Here is a 22515-nt window from a genome sequence, read left to right on the forward strand (position 1 = left end):
ATTGAGAGTCCCACAGACGTTATTATAAGGACACATTGATCATGAGAGTAGATGAGCGCGCAGCGTCGTCCAGTTCATTTCACAGGCCATCCAAAATGTAACTCCCTTTCCCAGTTGTTCCCACACCTTGTGAATCATACTTTTGAATGCTAATACGTTGTAAATTATTACTGGAAAGTTACAAATTTTGAAGCTTACTAAATTATCTCATGATAGGCACTGCTCGGTAGGAGACTGATATGGTATTTGGTAAAGACAGTTCTTTCCCTAAAGTGGATTTGTGTCTCCCGTTCAAACTTACAGCTGCTGTCATGCTGTGCCTGGGCTAGAACATCCGAAAAATAGTCCGCTCTTCGGTTAAAAATGTAACCCTCAGGCCCGTTGCTGTCTGTTGCCCTGCGAAAATTATAAAGAGCAGCTTCCTTCCTCCTCAGTGTTTGCACGAAACATTTTATGATAGCGTTCGATATCAAGAAGTAAAATTGGGGTGGTGCACTGATTCGCAACACGCGGCCAGAGCACAAGGCCCAGGAGTCCTTCAGGGTGACTTTATGGGACTTGTTATTTAGGTGACTATCTGAAGGAGTGACATTTTTAAAAAAAGATAGTTGATAGACAACAGTCTCATTTTCCAAGAAACATGTAAGTAGCAAGCCAAAAAGCTCTTCCACGTGGCTGTTAAAGCTAGACTCTTGAGGGGGGACTCCTTGGATTTCAATCCGAGCTCCAAACACTTAATCTCCCTAGGGGTCAGTTTCCTCATCCATGTAAAAGTGAATGATAATAATTCCTACACATAAGATGACATGGAGGTTAAATGAGATAATGACATGTTTCGAAACATTGAGCATGGTGCCTGTCACGTGCTAAGTGCTCAAGACATGTCAGTCATTATTATTTAGTAATATTACATATTCTCAAAGAGCTCAATGGACAAACAGGGCATGGAACTGACCTTCATTCCTAAATAATGTGAGAGAAATACGCAGGGAGTCCCAGTTTCCTCATCTATGCTACAGTAGGATACATTCAGTCTATTAATCAAAATCAAACTAGGTATTTCATAAATATGTATGATTTAAGATTCCAAAATAATTATATCCTTTACCTATTTTTCAGTTATGAAATAAGTAGTAATTCAGAGCATGCTGTAAGCAGTTTTCTGTGTCTTCTTTTTAAAAGGTTTTATATACTTATTTTTAGAGAGAAGGAAAGGGAAGGAGAAGAAGGAGGAAATATTAATGTGTGGTTGCCTCTTGCATGTCCCCTACTTGGGACCTGGCCCACAACCCAGGCATACGCCCAGACTAGGAATTGAACCAATGACCCTTTGGTTCGCAGGCCAGCTCCACACCAACTAGGGCAGGTTTCTGCACCTTTTAACTAATACTGGAACACACACCTGAATGTATTCCTGCCTAAAAATGGGCAGTGCTACTGCGGAGTGAGTCCCAAATTCACTGCCTAACCTAGTTCATGTACAGTGGTTCATTTTCTAGGAAGAAGTCTAACAGTCAGTAAATCGTTCTGCACACCTCTGTTTAAATGCCCCAAAGATGAAGACCCAGGGAATAAAGGAGCAGAACTGGCCATTTTTTCTTTTGGTGAATTTGATTCAAAACAAACTTTCAGTCATCAAAACTAAACAATTAAAATGTCCTAAACAATTAAAATGTTCTAAACATTTCTTTCTTTTAAGATAAAATGTTGAACTGGATTCTGAGATAGTCTAAGATTCTATAAAATATTGATGGGGAGGAGGAATGGGGAATTCAGTAAAGTGGGTGCATACCATATTTTGCTGTGTATAATGAGCACCTTTTTGCCCAAATTTTTGAGGGAAAAATAAGGATGCACATTATACGTGGGCAGCTCTCATTATACGTGGGCGAATTATACATGGGAATCAGTACTAAAACATGGGTGCGTGTTATGTATGGCAAAATACAGTATATTTTGTCCTCCTGAACCACATCTTGCTATGTCAAAGCTAATCGAGACATTGGAGAGAGATCAGGCATTGGCAAAAGGGCAACATTAAGAAATGGCAAAGGTGAGCCTGGAGAGGTTTGACAGGAAGCTGCCACATTAAGTTACATGGAGGGATTTGTGTTTTAGAAAGATGATTTAGGCAGGATTGCAAAAACATTTTTAAAAATTTAAAAAAGATGAATAGAAGCTGGGACTGAGGTAGGAAAATCAAGAGTTTAGTGGTTGTCGCTGGATGGGGTGAGGTAGGAGAGGCGGCGGGTGGATCAATGAGCTGTCGAAGGATGAAGGAAGAGCGGTTCATGGCTCACACGCTTTAGTTAAATAGAGAAGAAAATATCACGATGAGGTCTAGGTTTTGGCCTAATAAACGGATACCGAAGGAAAAGAGGAAGACTACAAAGGGAGAAGATTTACATTAGAATATAAGCTGATCTCAAAGTATCTGGGCATTTTATGGAATTAAATCTATTTAATATGCTGAAAAACCCTGTTAGCTGCAAAGAGTAATAGAGTTTCCCATCTAGTACCTAAATGTGTGGTGGTTTCCCTATTTCAGCTTTCTGCTCACTTAGTGTTTTCAGTCAACTGACAATGGGTTAGTATGAGTTAATCCATTTATCATCTCTGTGTGGTTACTTAATGGAAGCTTTTTGTGTTTAATCTAATATCAGTGAAGTAATTTTCCAGAAGCCCTCCAGAGAGACTCTGAAAAACCAAAATTCACCTTTAATTTTCTGAGTACTTTTTCTTTTTAAAGTCACTGAAATAAGTTGTCTTTGCTGAAAAAAATAGCAAGCCACTGCCATTTAAAAATTCAATTTACTCCGTAAACATTCGAGATCACTCTACCTTGGGGCAGCGATTTTTCTTGCTTGAAAACTATTTTAGCCTTCGTAGGAGTAGCAAATGTTAGGATGCACACTGTGCCTGAGCTACAAATTGCTTTGGTACATACCTGGACACACATACACTGTGTCGAATTGGACTCAGCGAAATAACAGGTCTAATTTCTCACTGAATTCAAATTGTTTAGATTAACTAAGTGAACTGATTAGTCCTCTGACATCATATAGATACTGCCCACAATTATGTTATCAAAATAATAGTTGGTGAAACCAAAATAAATGCACAGCTTATGGCTCAAGAATAAAATGAGCTCTGCCGTGACTGAAGGGATGTTTTCTAGTTCAACAAAACGTGTATGTGAAGCTAACGTGCTTTACACGAAACCCCAACAAAATAATGAGCAGCTTCCAAGTTACTACTTTATGTGTATTAGTCATATTAGTGCTATTTTTAACATGAGTTAGGATGCCATATAAAGTATAAATTTCACTACCAGAATTTTATTATAATTTTCTCAGACAATACATAGCATAAATTTCTACAGTTTTTTTTAACTCATCAAACTCTTCTTTTTGGCATTCTAATCCCCTAGTCACCAAAAACTGTGGGTTCCTTGCCAACACCCCAAACTTCCCTCTGCTTCTGACCATTCTGTGAGCAGTGGGACACAGGACCCACACCACCAAGGCACCCAGCAGTTTTCATGTCATCATCTTTGACCTAATCCCATATTCCGCAGCAGGAGTCTAATGCTCTCATCGAAGCCGCTGACAAATTTTCATGTCTATTCAGAGATCACGTGGTTTGGTTAGAGTGATTTTATAATATTTCAGTTACATATGCAAGAGCTACTAAGTAGTCTATCTTTGAAGAGAAGTCTCAGGCACTTGCAGCATGAGAGAAGCACTCCAGTCCTTCTGGGTTTTAGACGGAAGAGTTAGGACTGGAAGCAGTAGGAATGCATCTTTAGGTACTGAGCCAGCTGTGCACACCAGGGAACCAGGTGCCTGGTCCAAGATGCCAGGAAACCATGAACCTCACAAGGGTTCTCACAGCAGGGCCGCATTATGACGACACGGCCCTGCGCCCCACAGCGTCAGTACTCCATGGGCTTAGGAAATCCGAACCCCGTGGCTGTAAAAAGAATGCTCTCCGTGAAGACTGAGGATCACTGTGGCTGCTGGGGGAGAGCAGTGCAGGTGCGCGGAACACCGCCTGGGACAGGTGCTCTTGTGGCGATGGAGGTTGGGGCAGTGCGTGGTTCTATTCCCTTGTCCTAAACCAGTATGTTTGGAGGAAAGCAGTGTTTTTCTTGTGACTGCAGAGAGGAACTATCCATAGCAAAGGCAGAAAGTTCTCCCTTCCTAGTAAAGACACACTTTCCTTCAAGGTGAGAGAAGGATGAACGTCACATGAATATTACTACAGGTTTACACAGAGGAAGCACGATTAGGGAAAACACTTTTCAAGGCAAATGGCAAAGGCTTCCTTTTTAATGAATTCTTTGGTTGTAAGCGGGTCGTGAGTGACAGTAGCTCAATGAACTAGTACCTGGTTTTGCCGGTTTCTGGTCTGTGTCCCCTGAGGACCAGGATGAAATTATTATCCTGGGTTAGAGCTCCTAGAACACATTTAATACAATTTACCTTGCTTTTATGTAAATAATGACAGAAAAAAAACATCTTTAGGTCTGAGATAGCATCTATTATTCACGAAGCTGCTGCTGAGCATGCTGCTTAAACTCTTTATTCTTTTAAAAAATAAAAATTCAGATGTTCTGAACAGGAAGCATAGACAAAGCAGGAATACAAACTCGCTGTCCATCTTCCCATGACCGTTGGCACGATGCTTCTCATTCGCTGGCCACAGATTCCTGAGTCAGATAAAACACAGTGAAACTTCATGAGCATGTCCTGGTTAGCACGATGTAACGACATCATCACTTTAGCAAAGCAACAAGTGCACTGCATCTCCAAACCATTGCTAAGACCAACCGTTCCTACTCTGACTACTGGGGGAAAATACTGATGAATTATGAAAAGGTAGTATGAACCAAAAATATGGGAATATGTGAGAATAAGAGGAGAATCCAGAAAAATCGAGAGGGGGGGAATAAGAACTACATGAAAAATTGTAGAAGAAACTAGCCAACGGGGACGAGAGAAAAAGCTGTATCTAGGCAGTGCAACAGATTTACTTTTAGATCAGTTCTCTGCTGGGATAAAAAATGTCATTTATTTTTGTATAACTACATATTTTCCCCCATAATATTGTAAACAAGCATATCCAATCACGCAGTGATTGACTAGGTCTTTAATGAAACAAGCAAACAAGCTAAAAAGTAGCTGGATTAATAGACAGCCTATGCATAATGGATTTTACCTTTTGCTTGGAATACCATTTAGAAGTCACTTACATTCTTCCTGTGCCTGGGGACATTATTTTCTATGCCATTGCTATCGTCTGATTTCCTGCATTGAAAATAAAAAAGAAAATCACTAGATGTTTACACTTCATAAAGTTAAGTCAATAACCATCCATCTCACGGCTACCAGGTTAATGTGAAAGGCAATTACAGACAGAAATCACTCTTTAAAAATGTTTGACTCATAACGTTGATTATTTTTATGCCATTGATTGTGTTGCCATAGACGACAGTGACAAAGGCCTGTTTATTTTACCCGGACGGAGAATTGCTTCTCCCTAAACATGGGGGGGGGGGGGGGCTTGGGGACACAGCTATGATGTGCGTGTTGCTTCAACACATGTCAGATACTAGTCTGTCAGAAGCGCAGCCAATGGGTGAGATACAGGTGCGATAATTTGACATGTTTATTGCATTGAATTAGAGGCTAAAGTTGGTTCTTTATGCCCTGTGTGCATCAGAGCAAGGATACAAGTCTGGGCTTCGGATTCCGAAGACAGGAGTGATAAACTAGCCAACAAGGACATATAATGAGTGCCCTTCTTGGTCTTATGGGCAGCTTCGGGCTCATTCAGCTGTTAACATCAGAGAATAAATTCAACCACCAAATCCATTATGTCAGAACTTGGGGGCGGGAGCAGGTAGACGAGACTGTGTGGGTGAAATATCAGAGTGGATCGGATAATGAGGGAGGGCCTCCGTGGACCATTTGAATGACTACTAAGCCAGCCTGTTCAGATGCTATGCATTTAGAGTTATTTTTAAAAATCATTTTCACCAACAAACCACTGGCTTCTAAACATACATGTATATAAATAAACATTATATATAAAATATATTGAAACATAATATTTATTCTCTATCAAAAATAAATTTATCTCCTAACTAAGGATTCTGAAAGAGCATTGGTAAAAGGTTGGTCCAAATGAGTTCAAGTACCCTTGACCCTTACGTGAAATCTAAGGACAAAGCTATAACCTACAGACAAGAAAAATGAAACAGTGATTCCAGGGGAGCAGTGTAGGATGGAAAAAATAGTGTACAGTATCCCAATTTCCGAAAACCAAAAACTTAAGGCATCATACTAGAAATCAAAACACTCCAACATTGCTAACATATTCTAGAAAAAAAATTTTTTTAAGTATTTCTTAAATAGGGTAGACTACATGAATGAGAATTGAATTATTGAGAAGTGATAGCCCGCTCCATGTTGTTCGGGTACCAGCCTTTCAGAGTGTGTCCTAAACAGACCAGTGCGTGCTGAGCTCAAGCAGCCCCCCAGGTCACTGCAAGGAGATGCTCGGAAGCACCAGGGAGGCTGAGCTGGTGGCAGGGGCGGGGGGGAGCCAGGCAAGGCTGGGACTGTTCAGACATCGGAATGAGTGTCACATGTTTCATATGACTTTAAGTATAAGAAAGAGACTCCATACATGGGAACCAGAAAGAGGAAGAGTTCACATTAACATAAACAAGATGTCCACGCTGTCCAGAGGGCTGATTAATTCTCTTCCAGCTGGAAGTGTGTGATTCTAAGACAACACTGTTTCATTCTTATCTGGGGTTACAGGACTCCTGATGTAATTATTTTAGGCCTTAATTTAGAACTTCATAGAGCATTGACTTATCTCACCTGCCATATGTGAACTGAGTAAAAATAACTACATTGAATAATGTCTACAAACACCTAAATGACAACGGCACACTCATGCCCTCCTCTTTAAGCCGGCGCCCACACCTCAGACACCTGCCGCTGACAGAGGGAAAATTTGAGTGCAGTTTTTTGTTGGTAACAGTTGGCTGGGCCTCTAGTTTCCGCTCTCCTCTGGCCTCGTTTTCCTGGTCCCAGTCCTTGACTCTGTACTCAGATTTTTGGAGGTGTCATTGCCATAAATACTATATTAGTCTCGGGTGCACAACATAGGGATTCAACATTTGTATACCTTACAATGTGTCACTACACTAAGTCTAATAGCCATCTATCCCCACACAAACTTAGTATGATATTGTGGGCTATTTCCTCTGTGTTGTGCATTACATCCCTGTGGCTTATTTATGGGCCTGGAGAGCATTATACTCAGTGAAATAAATCAGACAGAGAAAGACAAACACCATATGATCTCACTTATATGTGGACTCTAAAAAAGAAAGCAAAACAAATGAGCGAACAAAGCAGAGACAGATGCAGAGACAGAGAACAAACAGAGGGTTGCCAGAGGGGAGGGGATGGAGGAAAAAGACGTAGGAGAGTAAGAGGTACAGACTTGCAGGTGTAAACTAGGTGTTGTGCAGAGTTCCATCCCAGCCTTGGCCGCCTCTGCTGCGTCACCCAGTGCTCTGGTTCGGAGGAACTGAGCGGCAGCACATCAGGCCCCATCCCAGTAACCTCCGTCCCAGCCCTTGTCACACAGCTCAACACAGAGGGGGCTGTGCCAGCCAGCGGCCCAAGCTGGATGCCTTCCAAAGTAATGACTGATGGAATTCTAGGCCAGCCGTTTTCAACACGACAGGGAATCAGCATCAGTGATTGACATATGAGAGAAATGCAGACGCCCAGGCACCAGGCCCAGGGGGCTTGGACCTGGAGATCCAGGAACGTCTGAGTCACTGAGCATCCTAAGTGGTCAGAAATGCAGCCAGGGTTGAGGGCCAGCACTTCGAACAATACTGCTTCCCTGTGGTTACTGAACGCCTTCTGCACATCAAATCCCCTTGCCAGGCACTTTACAGATACAATGCCGTTTGATCCAACTGCCTTCTGTTACAAGTACTGACGTTAAGCCCACTTTCTGAGGAGACAAGGGAAGCACAGAGAAGTGGAAGTCACAGTGTCAGCATGCAAACTCCAGGTGTTTCGCCCCAACATGGACAGAGCGGCACACACATGATACCCTCGGGGGATTTCCCCTAGCTACAAACATTTTATCCTATTTCACGATTATCTGTATTTCTCTCAGGTGAAAATGAATCTAGAAAAACTGCTACTTACAGCTGTTCGATTTGTTCAAATTCTTTCCCGTCATCTGTGTAACAAAAGAAGAATAGAAATGTTAATATTAAGATTGGTTTATGATTCTTGTGGAGCAGTACAATCAATTCAGCTTCCCCCTGAGTTAGAGACACACTGGGCTGTTTCCCCCAGGGAATGAAAGAGAGACGAGCAGCTGCCCCTGCCTTCTGTCCTGCTGCCTTCCTGCTCTCCACACCTCACCTGACGTTTCCATCACCCAATGTCTACTGCCTCGAATTTTCAAGACAGGGTTGATTGAGAGATTAATTAAAAATGATTTAAGTTATTAAAAATGTAGTACGAAACCAGGAAAGAATACAGAATTGAAGATAACTTTCCTGAGAGGGGACCATTGGTTTCTCAACCTGCAACCCATCAGGTGGAGGCGATCAAAACCAGCAACTAACAGGACAGCGTCTCTTTTATGGGCGCTCTACAGTGCGTGGTCAGATAATTTCAAATGAGTTATCTGCCTGAAAAAGTGATGTTTGTCCTTTATATTAAGCTACCGCCGGATTTCCCAATGCAGAGTCCACTACCAAAGCACATATCACCTAACCGGTGCGTAAGGACCAGTAACACCGACGGAAAGGGGGGGAAAGATCTACTTTAACACTCAAATATTTTAGTGAGTTGAAACAGGAAGACCATCAACACAAGCGCATAGCTCACTGTCACCACTGATATTAACATAAACATCACCCCAAAACACAAAAACTAGAGTTCCCCCCAAAGCCCTAAAGCCCCTGTAATGTATCAAGTCACAACATGAGAGTGTTCTCTAAAAAAATTAAAATAAATCCTACCTGGGCGGTTCTTTTTCTTTTGGGTGTACATTTCACAAAGCAGAATGACAGTCACTAAAATAACCACCTCCGCAGCTATTGCAAGAAACGGTTTGAGGGGCACCAGGTAACTCAGCACCACAAGCTCGATGTGGTCTTCACTCTCGCCCAACGGGAACGCCGCATGGCACCTGTAGGTCCCCTGGTCATCCTCAGAGAGGCGCATTATCTTGAGTCTCGTTTCATTAACTCTTGTCCCATTGATCACATACTTATCAGTCATTTGAACATCGAGAGGAACCTAATAGAAGGAGACATTAAAACCCACCCCTGTCACCCTGCATACAAGATGCATGCCCTAAATCAGAGGTGTCCAACCTTTTGGGCATCTCCGGGCCACACTGGAAGAAGAGTTGTCTTGGGCCACACATTAAATACAATGTGACATGTAATCGCACACAAAAAATCTCATCATGTTTTAAGAAAATTTATGATTTTGTGCTGGGCCGCATTCACAGCCACCCCGAGCCCCGTGGGCCGAGGTCGGACCCCCCTGCTAAGTGATCTAGTTTGGAGCAAACACTCTAAGATAGTGCCAAGGAAACCGCTTACCAGAAAAGGGCATGGTAGAACTTGCGAGAAGTTGTACGTAACAGAGTTCCAGTGGGAGCCTGACTCAGAGATCAGACTGTCAGAGTTTGATCTCCGAGGGGCAGCAAACAAAGGACAAGTCAACTTTGTTTCACATGCTTAACGCTGGAGGTTCAAAACTGCGGCATGTAGGTCGTCACAGGTAGATATGACGTGAGAATTAAAAATACAGAAAAATTCCAGCCATCTAGGCTTCCCATTCTAATTCCTGACTAGCTGTTCAAAGAACTTTCTCCTTCACAAGCACAGGCATACATTAAATTTAGGATTAAATTATTGAAGCTCTTAAATCCGATTGTTCCTACCATGGAGGATCGCTGGCTCCTGACATTGGGAGTTCCTCCAACTGGAACTGAAGAGGAAATCTTCAGGCCTTTAAAGATGATGCAGAAGGATTGGCAGAAATCCCCGGTGAGCCTGGCATATGTGTGGTCCGCCCACTCTCCATCTTTTCACATCCAAATTTTCTGTCTCTCTCGGGCACGCTAGCTTCTGAGAGATTCACTGGGTTTTCCCAGTCACTCAAGAGCCATCTTAAGCTATTGGGGGTGGGGGGGCTTATTTATTTGATCCATTTAAATTAAATTTTACTCTCAGGCCACTTGCTGCCCTCAATGTTCTATCGCTCAACTGCAGTGTTCAATAAATGCTCGTCTGCATACATCCTCAGAGGTTGTCTGATGAGGAACTCTGTGTGAGTCTACTACTCGCTCCCCAAACTGTAGTGCTATGCTCCCTGCGCGCAGCACTGCCTGCAGTCCTGGCACAAACACGTGCTCTCCAACCGGAGCCGATGACTCGGGGCACTGCATGAGTCACGGGCACCCCAGGCGGCCAGCCTGGTGCAGGTGGTTCACCTGCATTTTGCAAAAACACTTAACCTACTCCCTGTTCCCTGCACTTTTCTCATATCCTAATACGACCCATGCTGAGGGCCATGTTCAGAGAGAATTAGTGTAGCGAAGGGAGAGAAGCACAGACGACATTCTAAAAGTTTAGTATAATTACCTTCAGGGTACTTTGGTCAGTACCACAAATGCATGAGTAAATTAAGCTGTGTATTTCCAAAACCACAATTCATATTTTTATAAATTTACATTTTAAAAAATATTGACATACAAAAATGATTGCCATTCCTGATTATCAGTAAGATAAGCTGAAATATTAGTGGTTTAAGTCTACTCCTAAATGACTTGGAACTATTCCTTTGAAAAATCAGACCGATAGTACAGAATCAGCCACTTTGCCTTTTAAGTCCTTTCTCTATCCTCCTTCAACAGTACGAATTTTGCCGCAGAAGTTAGTATTTCATGGTAAGATCTATACTGTCTCATCCGGCCCCTTCTAGAATTACAGCTGGCCTTCACAGAATGTAACTTCCATGATCCTTAGCAGCAGGGCAACAGATGGGTACCCCCTAAAGGACAATTTCTTAAAGTCCATGCTATTTGAGGCTATTTGGGAGGAAGAAAGAGAGCCAGAGTGATTTCTTGAATACTCATGTTTTTCTTAATATCAGCCCTTTGAATATCCATTAATTCCTTAATAGGAATTTTAAGTATTTGGCTTTCCTTAAGTCTCTGCAAGGCCAAAAAAGGCCAAAGAGAGTTAATAAAAGAACCTAAGATCTAAATTCAATTACCAAGTTTTCATTCTGCTCTCCAGAGACAGAAGCAGGAAAAGAAAATGGACTTTTTTTCTAGTTACTTACATGAAACGAAAAAAAATAATAATTTTTTCTGTTGGGTTATTTTTAAGGTCATCAACAAAAAATGACTTATTTTTTCCTTTCAAAAAATTTAAATACATTGCTAAATCTAAAAAGCAAAGTACCAGCTAATGACACATTAAATTTTCAGATGCATAATGTACTAAGCAAAAAAAATCAATGCTGGCTGCATTTACCACTGTTCTCTCTTTATGAATACGTGTTAAAGAAAAAGAGAACAGACCTATAAATAGTCCTAGGAATTCTGAGGCTGCTATAATCTTATTATTTATGAAATAATTTTTTTTTCTTCAAATCAAAGAAATATGATCTTACCTGCACACTCCCATTACCACTGTACCAGGTCCAATTTAAAGGAAAACAACCTTGGCATTTACATATCAAGACAGTCGAATCCCCCACGTAAGTGATCAATGGTTTGTTTTTGCCATGAAGTTCGGGGACTAAGAGAAATTTAGAGACATGCATATTACTGAACGAGTTTGAATAAGGAGGATGTATTCCAGTTAAAGTCACTTTCTTTTGTTTTCTCATTAATATGACTTTATGTAGTTTTAGTTCCACATAAAATGAAACTAGTTCATAGTAGTCAGGATGTATAATAGAAACAGTAATGCGGTACAGAGATAGCTCAATGTAATTGTCTGTAGTGCAGAAATAAAAGAAAGTTCTTCTATTATTGAGCCTAATAACAATTACAAGTACTGTAATAAACTGTTACATGGTTGGATAAGAAAGAAATTTTAAGTTTCAAGCCTATTTCTTCCTACCTACTAAGTAACTTTAGAACAATTTTTTTCCCAAAGTTTTATCCCTACATGGCATTTGATTAAGGAGATAAAATTGTCAGGATATAAATTCTTTAGCTGATACAGATTTATGAAAAGCCATCAAAGAATTAGAGAAGGTAGGAACATGGGAAAATTAAGAGCAAGAGAACAGAGTAGGAAAGAAGAGAGACTAAAAAACCCTTTCGTGTGGTTTTGAAAATATATATAATATTTACCATAATAAATTTCTTAAGTTTGAAGTAGATGCCATTAGGAACAATAAAAGTGGCAGCTGACTTTAGAAAAATTAAGTGTTAAGGACCAAATAATTTGGCCAATAAATTAAAACATAAATAAAGGAATAAAAAGCCAACCAATAGTTTCCATGGTGAAACCAGTTCCTTCTGATTCACCTCAAAGGATATGTAGACTTGTCAACTAAGATTACTTCTGTTGATACTTTTACTTTTTCTTTTACTAATTGAAGCAGGTTTTCGCTTTGTGCTTTGTTTTTCCTTTTTGTTGTTGTTTGGTTTGCCAATGGAGAGAGAATCTAAGAAAATTGTCTAAATGTTAATACTATGTTCACAAATTTGTAGGTATTCTTTGGTATTTACTTATTATCCTATTTTTAGATTTTATTTTGGAGAGGGTGAGGGTGGGGAATGGACAGATCAATTTTAATTACTAAAATTAAGTTTCTATTAAATCCATTTTCCAAGTTCTCTTGGCTTTTTCCTACCCAAAGATAATTAGGCCCCTGCTGGATGTATGAACTGTACAGATGAAGAAGAGAAAAATAATTGCTAATAACTGCAAAAGAAATTCTGACTTGTCTAAGCACCAGAGAAGGCATAAAAGTAGAGTGTAGAGTAGGGTTTCTTTATGGGTTCTGTCCTTAGGTGATTGATGAGTGTGGGAAGTATTCTTTTTTCCTTAGTGTTTAAATTGGGCCTAAATAAATATAACGTAATTACACCGGCAGCCTCTCCTCCATCAGGCCCACCGACCTGGGGAGTACCGACTGGGGCACTGCTGATAATAACGAGAAGCCAGGGAGAGGAAGGACTGTCACCCGCGAAAGCATAAATGCTCGGTGACCCTGAGAAAGAGGACAGAGCCATCTGTAAGCGCGGTTCTCCACGTCTCACACCCAAGGCAACGTGGTGTGATGCAGCTGAATGGTGCACGATTTTACATAACCGGAGATGTGCCTTGACAGTCAGAATGCATAGTTACCTGACTCCTAGTCTCTGAAAGGCTAGTCAGTGGCACTAGGGTGTCCCTGAGGGAACAGGGACACAAGTGCACCTGACCAGCCTGACCGACGTCATCCCAGCGGGAAGACACTGGTGCGCGGGCCAGCCAGAAGATACTCTGAGCAATCCTTGGGCGAGGAGTCCCACAAGCCCGATGGGTCACCATGAGGCAGAGGGACACTCAGGGGCAAGTGGTTACTGTGTGTGTCCTCTCCAAAGGTCAGGTCATGAGCGTTTGAAAGAGACGGCACAACGTGCCAGTGGCGTGACAAAGATAGGGTCTGGGTCCGCAGAAGGCCTGGACGACCACTGCAGCTTCAGTGTCGGCCACACTGAGGACCCACGCGGTGGCCCCAAAGCCCCGCAGGGCCCCCCGCAGGGGAGCAGACGACACAAAGTGCGCGGTGCAGAGCGAACACCACAACTGTCAAAGGTCGGTCGTGGTCCTGTCCCCCTGCCTTCCTCAGCAGAGTGGTCTGTGCTGCCAGCGGCCTTTCTACACGGTGGGCATCAGCCAGCTTCACGCACGGGTGGTCGGCACATGCAGGGTGCCTGGGCCGGCTGGCCACGCGGCACAGAGAAGGAGACAGACCCAGAATGAAAAGAACTGGAAATTCCTCTGAATTCATCTCAGAAGCGCCGGCATGTGTGGGAACAGCCCGAAAGGAGGAAAAGGCTCCAGACCGAGTCCCCCACAGACCACCCTGCCCAGTCGAAAACAGAGGTTAAAATGGAAAAGTGATGAGAAATAGAAGATGAATTCACAGGAGACCAGGGCCCGAAGAGTGGAGGAGGAGGAGCTTTGAGCGGGTGGCGGCGATCGGTGGAGCCGCAGAGCCGATCTGCTGCGTGGGGCACACTTTTAAGTGCTCGGCTAACGCAGTTGAAGCAGATTCGCAGATTCGGTTTGTTTTAAAGATTACAACTGACGCATAAATTAGAACATTTTAAACCGGGGTCCCTAAGTACTGCTCCTTACCGTGCAAGAAATGGAATGAACCTGGTTAAAACCTTAAAAAGAAAATCTTGTTTTGGGACCTCGGTAGTATATGGAACAGGAAAAGCACGTGGAATAACTTCCCATATTATACAACCTAAGAATGAGAATGAAATGTCCCGCTCACTGCATTCTGCTCTTACCAAGAATACAGCAAACACCACTTTGAAACAACGTGAGCTATAATGTTGCATAAGGGAGTAATTGCGGCCACGTGCCTGTTTAAACAGAACAGTACAGTGTCTCTCCGTAGTGTGAGCCCTGACATTTGCTCTCTCTCACAACACAAGTGCCTGACTTTGGCGTTGACGGCCAAGGCACGTGCTTCAGAGACGGCCCTCTGGAGGGAACACGCGCCCACGGCTGGGCTCGATCACAGCACCTGCACCCGCGGAGGCCCCTGGGGTTCAGAGGTCTTGGTTGATTTCAATAATGAGCACGTGAGCCACTTGCTTGGTTCCTCTTCCTGCGCTTCAAGTTTCCACTCTTTTTGTTTAAATTCACCAATAGGAGTGAGCCCATGAAACCCTGGGCCCCACCCGTGGCCCGGATAAAAGCAGAACCCCAGCCCCACGCTTACTCAGCCTCTCTGCCCATGACCTCTGTGGCCCCAGCCATGCTGTGTCCCCTCCAGGTCTCCTAAGTATCAAACCTGTACTTTTGCAGAGTTTCCTGATGCAGGGCAGGCGTCTTACAGTCATAGTCAGAACCACAAGGGCGGGTCCAGCTACAACACCGATTATGGATAGGCTGACCCCAGGCACAACACTCTCACCCCAGTGCTCTGCCCTGTCAGGCCAAGCTGCTTCTGTCAGTTTGGTTCAGTTGGCCCGGCCTGTGGCTGCCCCTTCAGGGCTCCTTTGCAGACTCAGAGAGCATGCTAGCGGAGGAAAAGACCCCATATGAGAAAACGGGAAGCAGCTCTAGGGTCCAAGAGAGTTGGCTGGCTATCTGTCCTGATGCTACCATAGTAAGTAAATCGTACGCTTTTGAGAAACAAGACAATACGGTTAAGGGTCCAAATGGTAACGGCTTAAATTAGGCTGAACCACAGAACACTGTGTTGTTTCATTTTTCCTTCAGTGGAGCCCATTTCCTCCACTAGACACCGGGCAGGCAGCGGCCGAAGGCAGGACAGTGGTCTGTGGACTTAGGTCCCTGGTGACCTCGATGTAAATCCCCTCCTGTAACCCAGCCCTCCAGGTCCCCAGTCCAGAGAGGGCTGTCCTGGACGGGTCATGTTTCGGGGCTCTGACTGGGCCCTATTTCCGAGGGCTGGGAGTTTGGATGCCTATAGCCAGCACGTGCCCTGGTTCATGCGAGTGCATCCTCCTAGGTGGAGTGGTAACCACCGGATTGAGCTTGGGCTGTGGAGGAACAGGTACCCGTGCGTCCATGCGAGGTTAGTGAGGCCCTCACTGAGAAAAAAGCAGCAGCCCATGCGGTCAAGACTTCAAGGATTTCAGCAAGGGGTGTGGCCAAGGCTGGCCAGTCATCGTCATCATCGTCATCATCATCACCATAGTTTATTTTGCTTTGGTTTCCCTGTTTGTGTATATTTCTATATTTGATATTTTACTGTAAAGAAATGATTGGACCAAGTGAGAACAAAGTTATTTCTGGGTTTTTTGACAAAACGCTATCCATCTGTCAGCTCAGTACCACTTCCTAATCACACTTCACTCCAATATACCCAACACCTGGTGCAGTTATTAAATGAAGTATGAGAACACATAAGCACAGGCAATATAAAGTCCCACTTGAAAAAATCGACCCAGTCCTGGCTGGTGTGGATCAGTGGATTGAGTGCCGGCACTGAGTGGATTGAGAGCCTGTGAACCAAAGGGTTGCCAGTTCGATTCCCAGTCAGGGCACATGCCTGGGTGACGGGCCAGGTCCCTAATAAGGGGCATGCAAGAGGCAACCACACATTGATGTTTCTCTCCTTCTCTTTCTCTCTCCGTTCCCCTCTCTCTAAAAATAAATAAATAAAATCTTTAACAACAACAACAAAAAGAGTTTAACCCAGAAGAGGTCCCAGCTGAGGACTTGCAGATTAAGCAGAGAGCTTAAGTCTGGCTCAAGTAGGGAATCTTGTCTGAAGCCCCAGGCTCCTTCCAGACCACAGGCAGAGTGGAGATATGCTTTTAATAATGCAGCTGGGCTTTTAATAAGGCAGCTGTGATGCAGCCACTTCCAGAGCCAGAGCGGGCGTTGCCCTGAAGGCAGACTGAAACTGGTAGCACTGGCTGGCGTCAGGGTGGAGTGCCTGCATCCCCCGCCTGCTGGTCTCCCAGATAGCGACCCTACTTCTCCATCTCAGCATGCTTTTTTCTGGAGACAAGGTAGGTCATGATTCAGCAGGAATATGATCAAAATGTTGACGTTGACTCACAGACGAAGAATCAAAAGTGGAAGAAAAGCAATGTTTTAGGGAAACCACAGTAGAAGATACATTTTATCAGTAAACACCCAAGCAGCACAGGCATAGACAGCACACCTGCTGGCCGAAAGGGACGTCAGAAGAAAGACGGGGGTATTTTGCAAGGTTCGGGGGAGGGATGCATTGCAGCACCATGAAGCCGTCTCCACGAAACGTCCAGATCAGGACACAGACTGTAGGTGGCCGTGATGCCAGAGGGAAACAAAACCAACCTTCTGCCCTTCTTTCATCTCCTCTGTTGATTCCCCATGTCCCCGGGATTAATGGCCATGACGACACTAACCACTGCTCAGCTCGGCCTCGTATGGCTGATGCTGCCAACATGGGTCTGAATGATAAAATGCTCTGTGCTCGGGGGGCGTCGCTGGTTTGAATCGCTCCCCGGGCACAGGTACAGGTGGTCTGGGCTGCTGCTTACATTTGGAAGTTATTTGTGACCAGAAGGACAGTAATGCTGCATTCTAATGTGTCCTGCTGACCTTTTGTAACTTGGGATAAACTAGGACATGAGAGAGTTTTAGGATTAGAAGCATCCATTCCTAAAGATGGTAATTTTGCTGATTCAGGCTGACCTCTAGGAAAATGGGGTCTGGGGTCCCCCCCAGTGAAGAGAAAGTGCTAAGGAGTTATGAGGTTGGCGATTTCTACCTGCATGTTCACAGACAAGAAAAAAACCAACCTGGTCCTTTTGGGCTCCAGGATATTTATTTACTTTCAAATTAAGGAAAAGACTCTTCCATATGGTCAAATACAGCTAACTTCAACCCTGGGGTTTGAAGCTGGGGCTCCAGCTACTCTATCATGCCTCGCTGCTGGGCTTGGACTCCTGGGGTGCTTCCCAATGAAGATGGTGACGGGGCCAAGACACGTGTCATAGCATGTGGCACCCTCAAATCCTCACCATGACGTCCCAGCGTTCCATGTCCTGTCACTTGTCCTTTACCAACTAAACTGCGTCTTTCTGCTAAGAGATTTTAACACTGATGAATGGTGGAACACCCACCTTGGAATATCCGACCCACAACAGAGAAGCCCTGTACACCATCGCTCATCCGCCTGGGGCGGGAAGCAATCACCGACACTGACTGCCGCCCGTTAAGGGCATCAGCAGGCAAACACACACAGTCAGCAGGGCTTTCTGCACCGGACTAATCAGGGACGTGGAGGCCCTTTTACAGTCTTGTAGCAATAAATCAACCAGCGCCCATAAAGGCAGAGACAGGAACGCTGCTGATAAATTGTTTGGAGAACATGCTCTATAGCTGACTCATGAAGTTAACAGCAGAATTTTTTTTTGGCTCAATTTAAAATAGAGTCTATAGAGCAGGCTTCTCATCTACACACAATGGTAGTGCTGCTAAGGAAAGATAATCCTCCTTCTCAGGAAAACCTAAGCAACCCATGTGGAGAAAGCATAATAGGACATTGATAAAAATGCGTATCATTCTATAAGCCTTACAGACCTAATTCAATAACTCAATATGAGTTGTTCTGCAGATGCCCAAACACCTCTAAATTGTAACGAAGAAATGAGTTGTCCAAACAATATTAATTTAGATAAATTACAGAGAATTATCATTTTACCAAAAGATCTAGAAGGGCTCAACTTATTAATTTTATAAATATCCTCATGATATAGTACATACTTAAAAGTTATATTAATATTCAGTTTTTTATTAAAAACTAATAAACCAAACTAAACTGCTTCAAGAAAACTAATTTTTTAAAGAAGTAAATATTCAGTGGCTTTTTTATTCCTCAAGCACTTGATTTCCAATCTAGGCTTTACGTTGGTGCTCTAGCCAGCTTTGGACTCCTTATCTCTGACAGACAAGGAATCGAGAGCCTTCCTTCAAGACTATTGGCATTAGATCTACTGGTATGTTGAAAAGTGAAATGCCCCTGTTCATCTTCATACCAGAGGTAAGAAGGATCACTTCCAAATAACAGATCGGGTAACTTAGTATAAGAAAGCTACTGAGAAACATGTAATGTCAATATTTAAACTTTGAAGAGGCATAACTAGTGCACATTTGTAGAAAACAGAGCCATTTAGAAGGGGGGAAATAAAGCTATTTTTAAAGTTGAATTTCCTGGAATCACATTAAGCCTCAAGATTTGATGAGTATTTCCTTAAGACCTTTAGGTCTTCTTTACATATTTAAAGGAGACTCAATAAAATGTTTACTAGGATTTTGTGTGTGTGCATGTGTATGTTCAATATCATTTTAACTCATTGGGAAGGGAGGGAGGGAGGGTGGGAAAAAGACAGAAGGATAAGAAAATAAAAAAGGGAAGGAAAGGAATGAATAAAGGAAGAACTGTATATAATTTATCCTTCACTAAGTTAAATTAGGCAAATGAAGGAAAGAAGGTTGAGAGAGAATGTACACGATCAAAATAATCAAGATGATAACAGTTTCTGCCTTTGCAGAGACCAAGTTCCATAAATGCCAGGATTTTTTCTAGTTACCAAGAAGGCACAGTTACAAAACCATAAGAAGGAAACGAGCCGGTGAGTGGAGAGGGAAGCAGGGAGGGGTGTAGGAGCAAGCCACCTCACATCATAGTGATAACGGAGCAGGCGTCCTGCTGTGGATGGGACCTCAGGGACAATGTCCCTATTTTGTTCCAGCAGCTAGCCAGACAATGACTTCTCATGTTTGCTGGGAAGTTAATGTGCAGAAAAGTCCAAAGTAGTCAATATGGCAACAGACTGCATTTCCGAAACACCAACATGGACACTGTGTCCACTAATCCGTCACAGCGTGGGGGTTTTCATGAAGGTAATTGTCAAGCTGGAATGACTAGTCTTTTTTATGCATCTGAGATCTTTAAAGTTTTGTTTTAATGATGGAAGGAGTAAAGCACTTTGACTTGTCCGTTTCCACAAGGGAGAGCCAGGCATTATATTCTGGGTTTGTCCTTAATTTGATGGCATCAAAAGCAGGCAACCCTTTTGCGTCTCTGTGTTATTTTAAAATTTTGTAGTATCCCTGAATTTCCACATGTGACACATATTCTCACAGCTTAGGAGTTTAGTAACTCAGACACCTGGGAGACTATTATAAAAGCCCTGAGTTTAGAGGGATGGATGGGTGGATGGATGGATGGATGGAAGGAAATAAAAGAAGGGAGGAAGAATAAAAGGAAGGAAGGAAGGAAGGAAAGAAGGAAGGAAGGAAGGAAGGAAAGACGGCTATGACTTACAAATAACATGGCAGCCTGGTCCTTCTAACTAAAACCTGGGCTCAAATGAGGGCAGGGAAGCTGAGTGGGAGTGGACTGGGAAAAGAAGTCCTTCCGCTGGGCAGACAAGAGGAAGCACCATTTTAAAGGTTGCCACCTATGACTCAATGAAAAGCATATTATGAACGTCTTTCAGCTGCATTATGTTTACATTGTAATAACAATTTAAGAATTGGGGGATTTAGAATTCTTAGAATACTGGTTATAACTTCATACATCATTAGTACTGACCTTTGAAATGAAATGTGCCCCTTTTTTCCTTTTCCTCTTGAAAGAAACAAGAATAACTTCCCATTTCTTTGCTATTAATGATGGTGAACCTAAAGATAATTTAAGTTATTAATACAGGCTTAGTTTTCAAAACACTTCCTAATGAAAATGAAAAGACATAGCAATTAATCAAAATTTTAAAATAGAAAAAAATTCTGTAAATATGCGATTTTGAACATTAGCATAACATTCAAGTGACAATAAAGGAAAGAACTCCAGTCAACAGAAACGTTTCGAATTTAACGAGTGATTTCATGGGAGAGTACAGGTCAAAACTTGGTCTACTCACAAGTACTGAGTGTACACAACTTTGTCTGTTGCTTTGATGAAATAACCATTCTCCAGGGGCTCATCATTCTTTTTCCAAGACACGTTCACTGCGTTCGGATCCCCGGAGGCCGTGAACTGGCATGTGAGTTCTACATTTGAAGGTCTTTGTAAAGTGATATTTTTTTCTACTGCAACACTGGAATGTTCTGTTAGCCGCAAAAAGAAAACAACAACATAGATGATATTGTAAAAGCTACATTTAAGGAAAATCTGATATACGAAACAGTTTAAATCATCAACAGTTGTGTTCTCCTGAGACAGTTTCTTAATGTGACGTTTCTCCCAAGAATTATTCTTCATCAACACAGATTTGGTTTCCTTTATCATTCTCTTTCCTAGGCACAGCTGAAGAAAAGTTTTGTTAAGACATTAACAAAATTGCAAAAGCCTCAGGCTGTGATGTTTGCCTCCTTCAAATCTAGCTGGCAGGGTACAGGAAGGAGGAAACTGCAGAGTGGGGCCCCGTGCTCTGGCAGAAGCGGGCCGCTGTGGAGACAAACCAAAGCAGTGGGGAGCGTCCTCTGTAGTTATTACAAGAACGTTCTGTGTATAATGTGCATCTGTGTGACGTACGAACCCTGTCCTTCCCAGACTCACTCCCTGAGAACTTGCAGGAATTGGGTAAAGATACACGTCTAAGACAGAAGAATTTAAATATCCATCCTGATGTTCTGAGTTGTCACTGAATTTGGAATATCAGTACAAAGCCCGGAGACGATGTATCTATATGTAAATACATAAATACACATACAGAGAGAGAGATGGAGTTAGACACATAGGTGGCATAGGACCAACCAGTTTCTTTATTTTGAACTGTAGTAAATTAAAAAAAAAATCAAACAATTACACTGCTCTGCCTAAGTGGACCCGTGGTAACCAAATAATAGGGAAGGAAAACTCTATATAGAATTCCAGCAAATAAGTGAAGAAATGTAGTACAATGATGTTGCAACCACTAATGAATCATGGATCTGGGCATTTTGCATCTACTGCTACCATCACCTCTAAGCCAGAACATCCCACTACCTAGGCAGTAATCTGGGCATAAAGGGGCAGGGAGGTCCCGAAACTGACTAAGTCTCTAGATCCGATCACCGGTTTATAGGCAATGCAGGGGGCGGGAGAACACATTAAACTACGCCCCATGAAGGTAATCAACAACATCCAGATCGTGAGAAGACTTATGAGATAAATCATCTGGTTTGGTTCAGCAGATATGTTAGAAAGGGGGAGAGAGAAGACTAAAAATGATAAGACACTTTAAAAAACATGCCTTGTATAAAAAGTACAACTAAACATATTCAGGATTGCACACCTGGGTCATAAAACAATTTTAAAAAGGCAGCGACTACATAGAAATCAGAGCAGCCCTGGCTGGTGTGGCGCAGTGGGTTGGGTGTAGTCCTGCAAATTGAAGGGTCGCTGGTTCCATTCCCAGTCAGGGCACATGCTTGGGTTGTGGGCCAGGTCCCCAGTAGGGGGTGTGTGAGAGGCAGCCACACATTGCTATTCTTCTCCCTCTCATTCCCCCTCCTTTCCCCCCTCTAAAAATAAATAAAAACCTTTAAGAAAAAAAGGAGAAAAGAAATCAGAGCAATGATGGCCACTCCCAAGGGGAACCGAGGGGCTGCTTGCCAGAGAGACAAGACAGTACCAACACACTTCTCGACCTTGTGCTCCAGCACGGGTGTCATGAAAAGGAGAATGCAGAACCAAAATGCAGAAAGAAAAAAAATAGAACTTAAATAAATTAACATGAAAT

The 22515-nt window shown here is 42.9% G+C and overlaps 1 protein-coding gene across 1 annotated transcript in view; it reads right to left on the reverse strand.

Annotated features, from left to right (window-relative positions):
* Positions 1-725: 725 nt before the first annotated feature.
* Positions 726-22515, reverse strand: part of EMB (embigin) — a 41182-nt gene continuing 19392 nt past the window's right edge. Inside the window, exons 3-9 of the mRNA XM_053914746.2 lie at positions 20713-20899; positions 20385-20473; positions 11751-11878; positions 9077-9356; positions 8250-8283; positions 5255-5309; positions 726-4711 (exon numbers count right to left, since the gene is read on the reverse strand). Coding sequence (XP_053770721.1) covers positions 4691-4711; positions 5255-5309; positions 8250-8283; positions 9077-9356; positions 11751-11878; positions 20385-20473; positions 20713-20899 — 794 coding nt within the window. The 3' untranslated portion in view covers positions 726-4690. The remainder of the gene's footprint in view (positions 4712-5254; positions 5310-8249; positions 8284-9076; positions 9357-11750; positions 11879-20384; positions 20474-20712; positions 20900-22515) is intronic.

Source organism: Desmodus rotundus, chromosome 1 (assembly GCF_022682495.2).
Source record: "Desmodus rotundus isolate HL8 chromosome 1, HLdesRot8A.1, whole genome shotgun sequence".
In the NCBI taxonomy this organism is placed as follows: domain Eukaryota; kingdom Metazoa; phylum Chordata; class Mammalia; order Chiroptera; family Phyllostomidae; genus Desmodus; species Desmodus rotundus.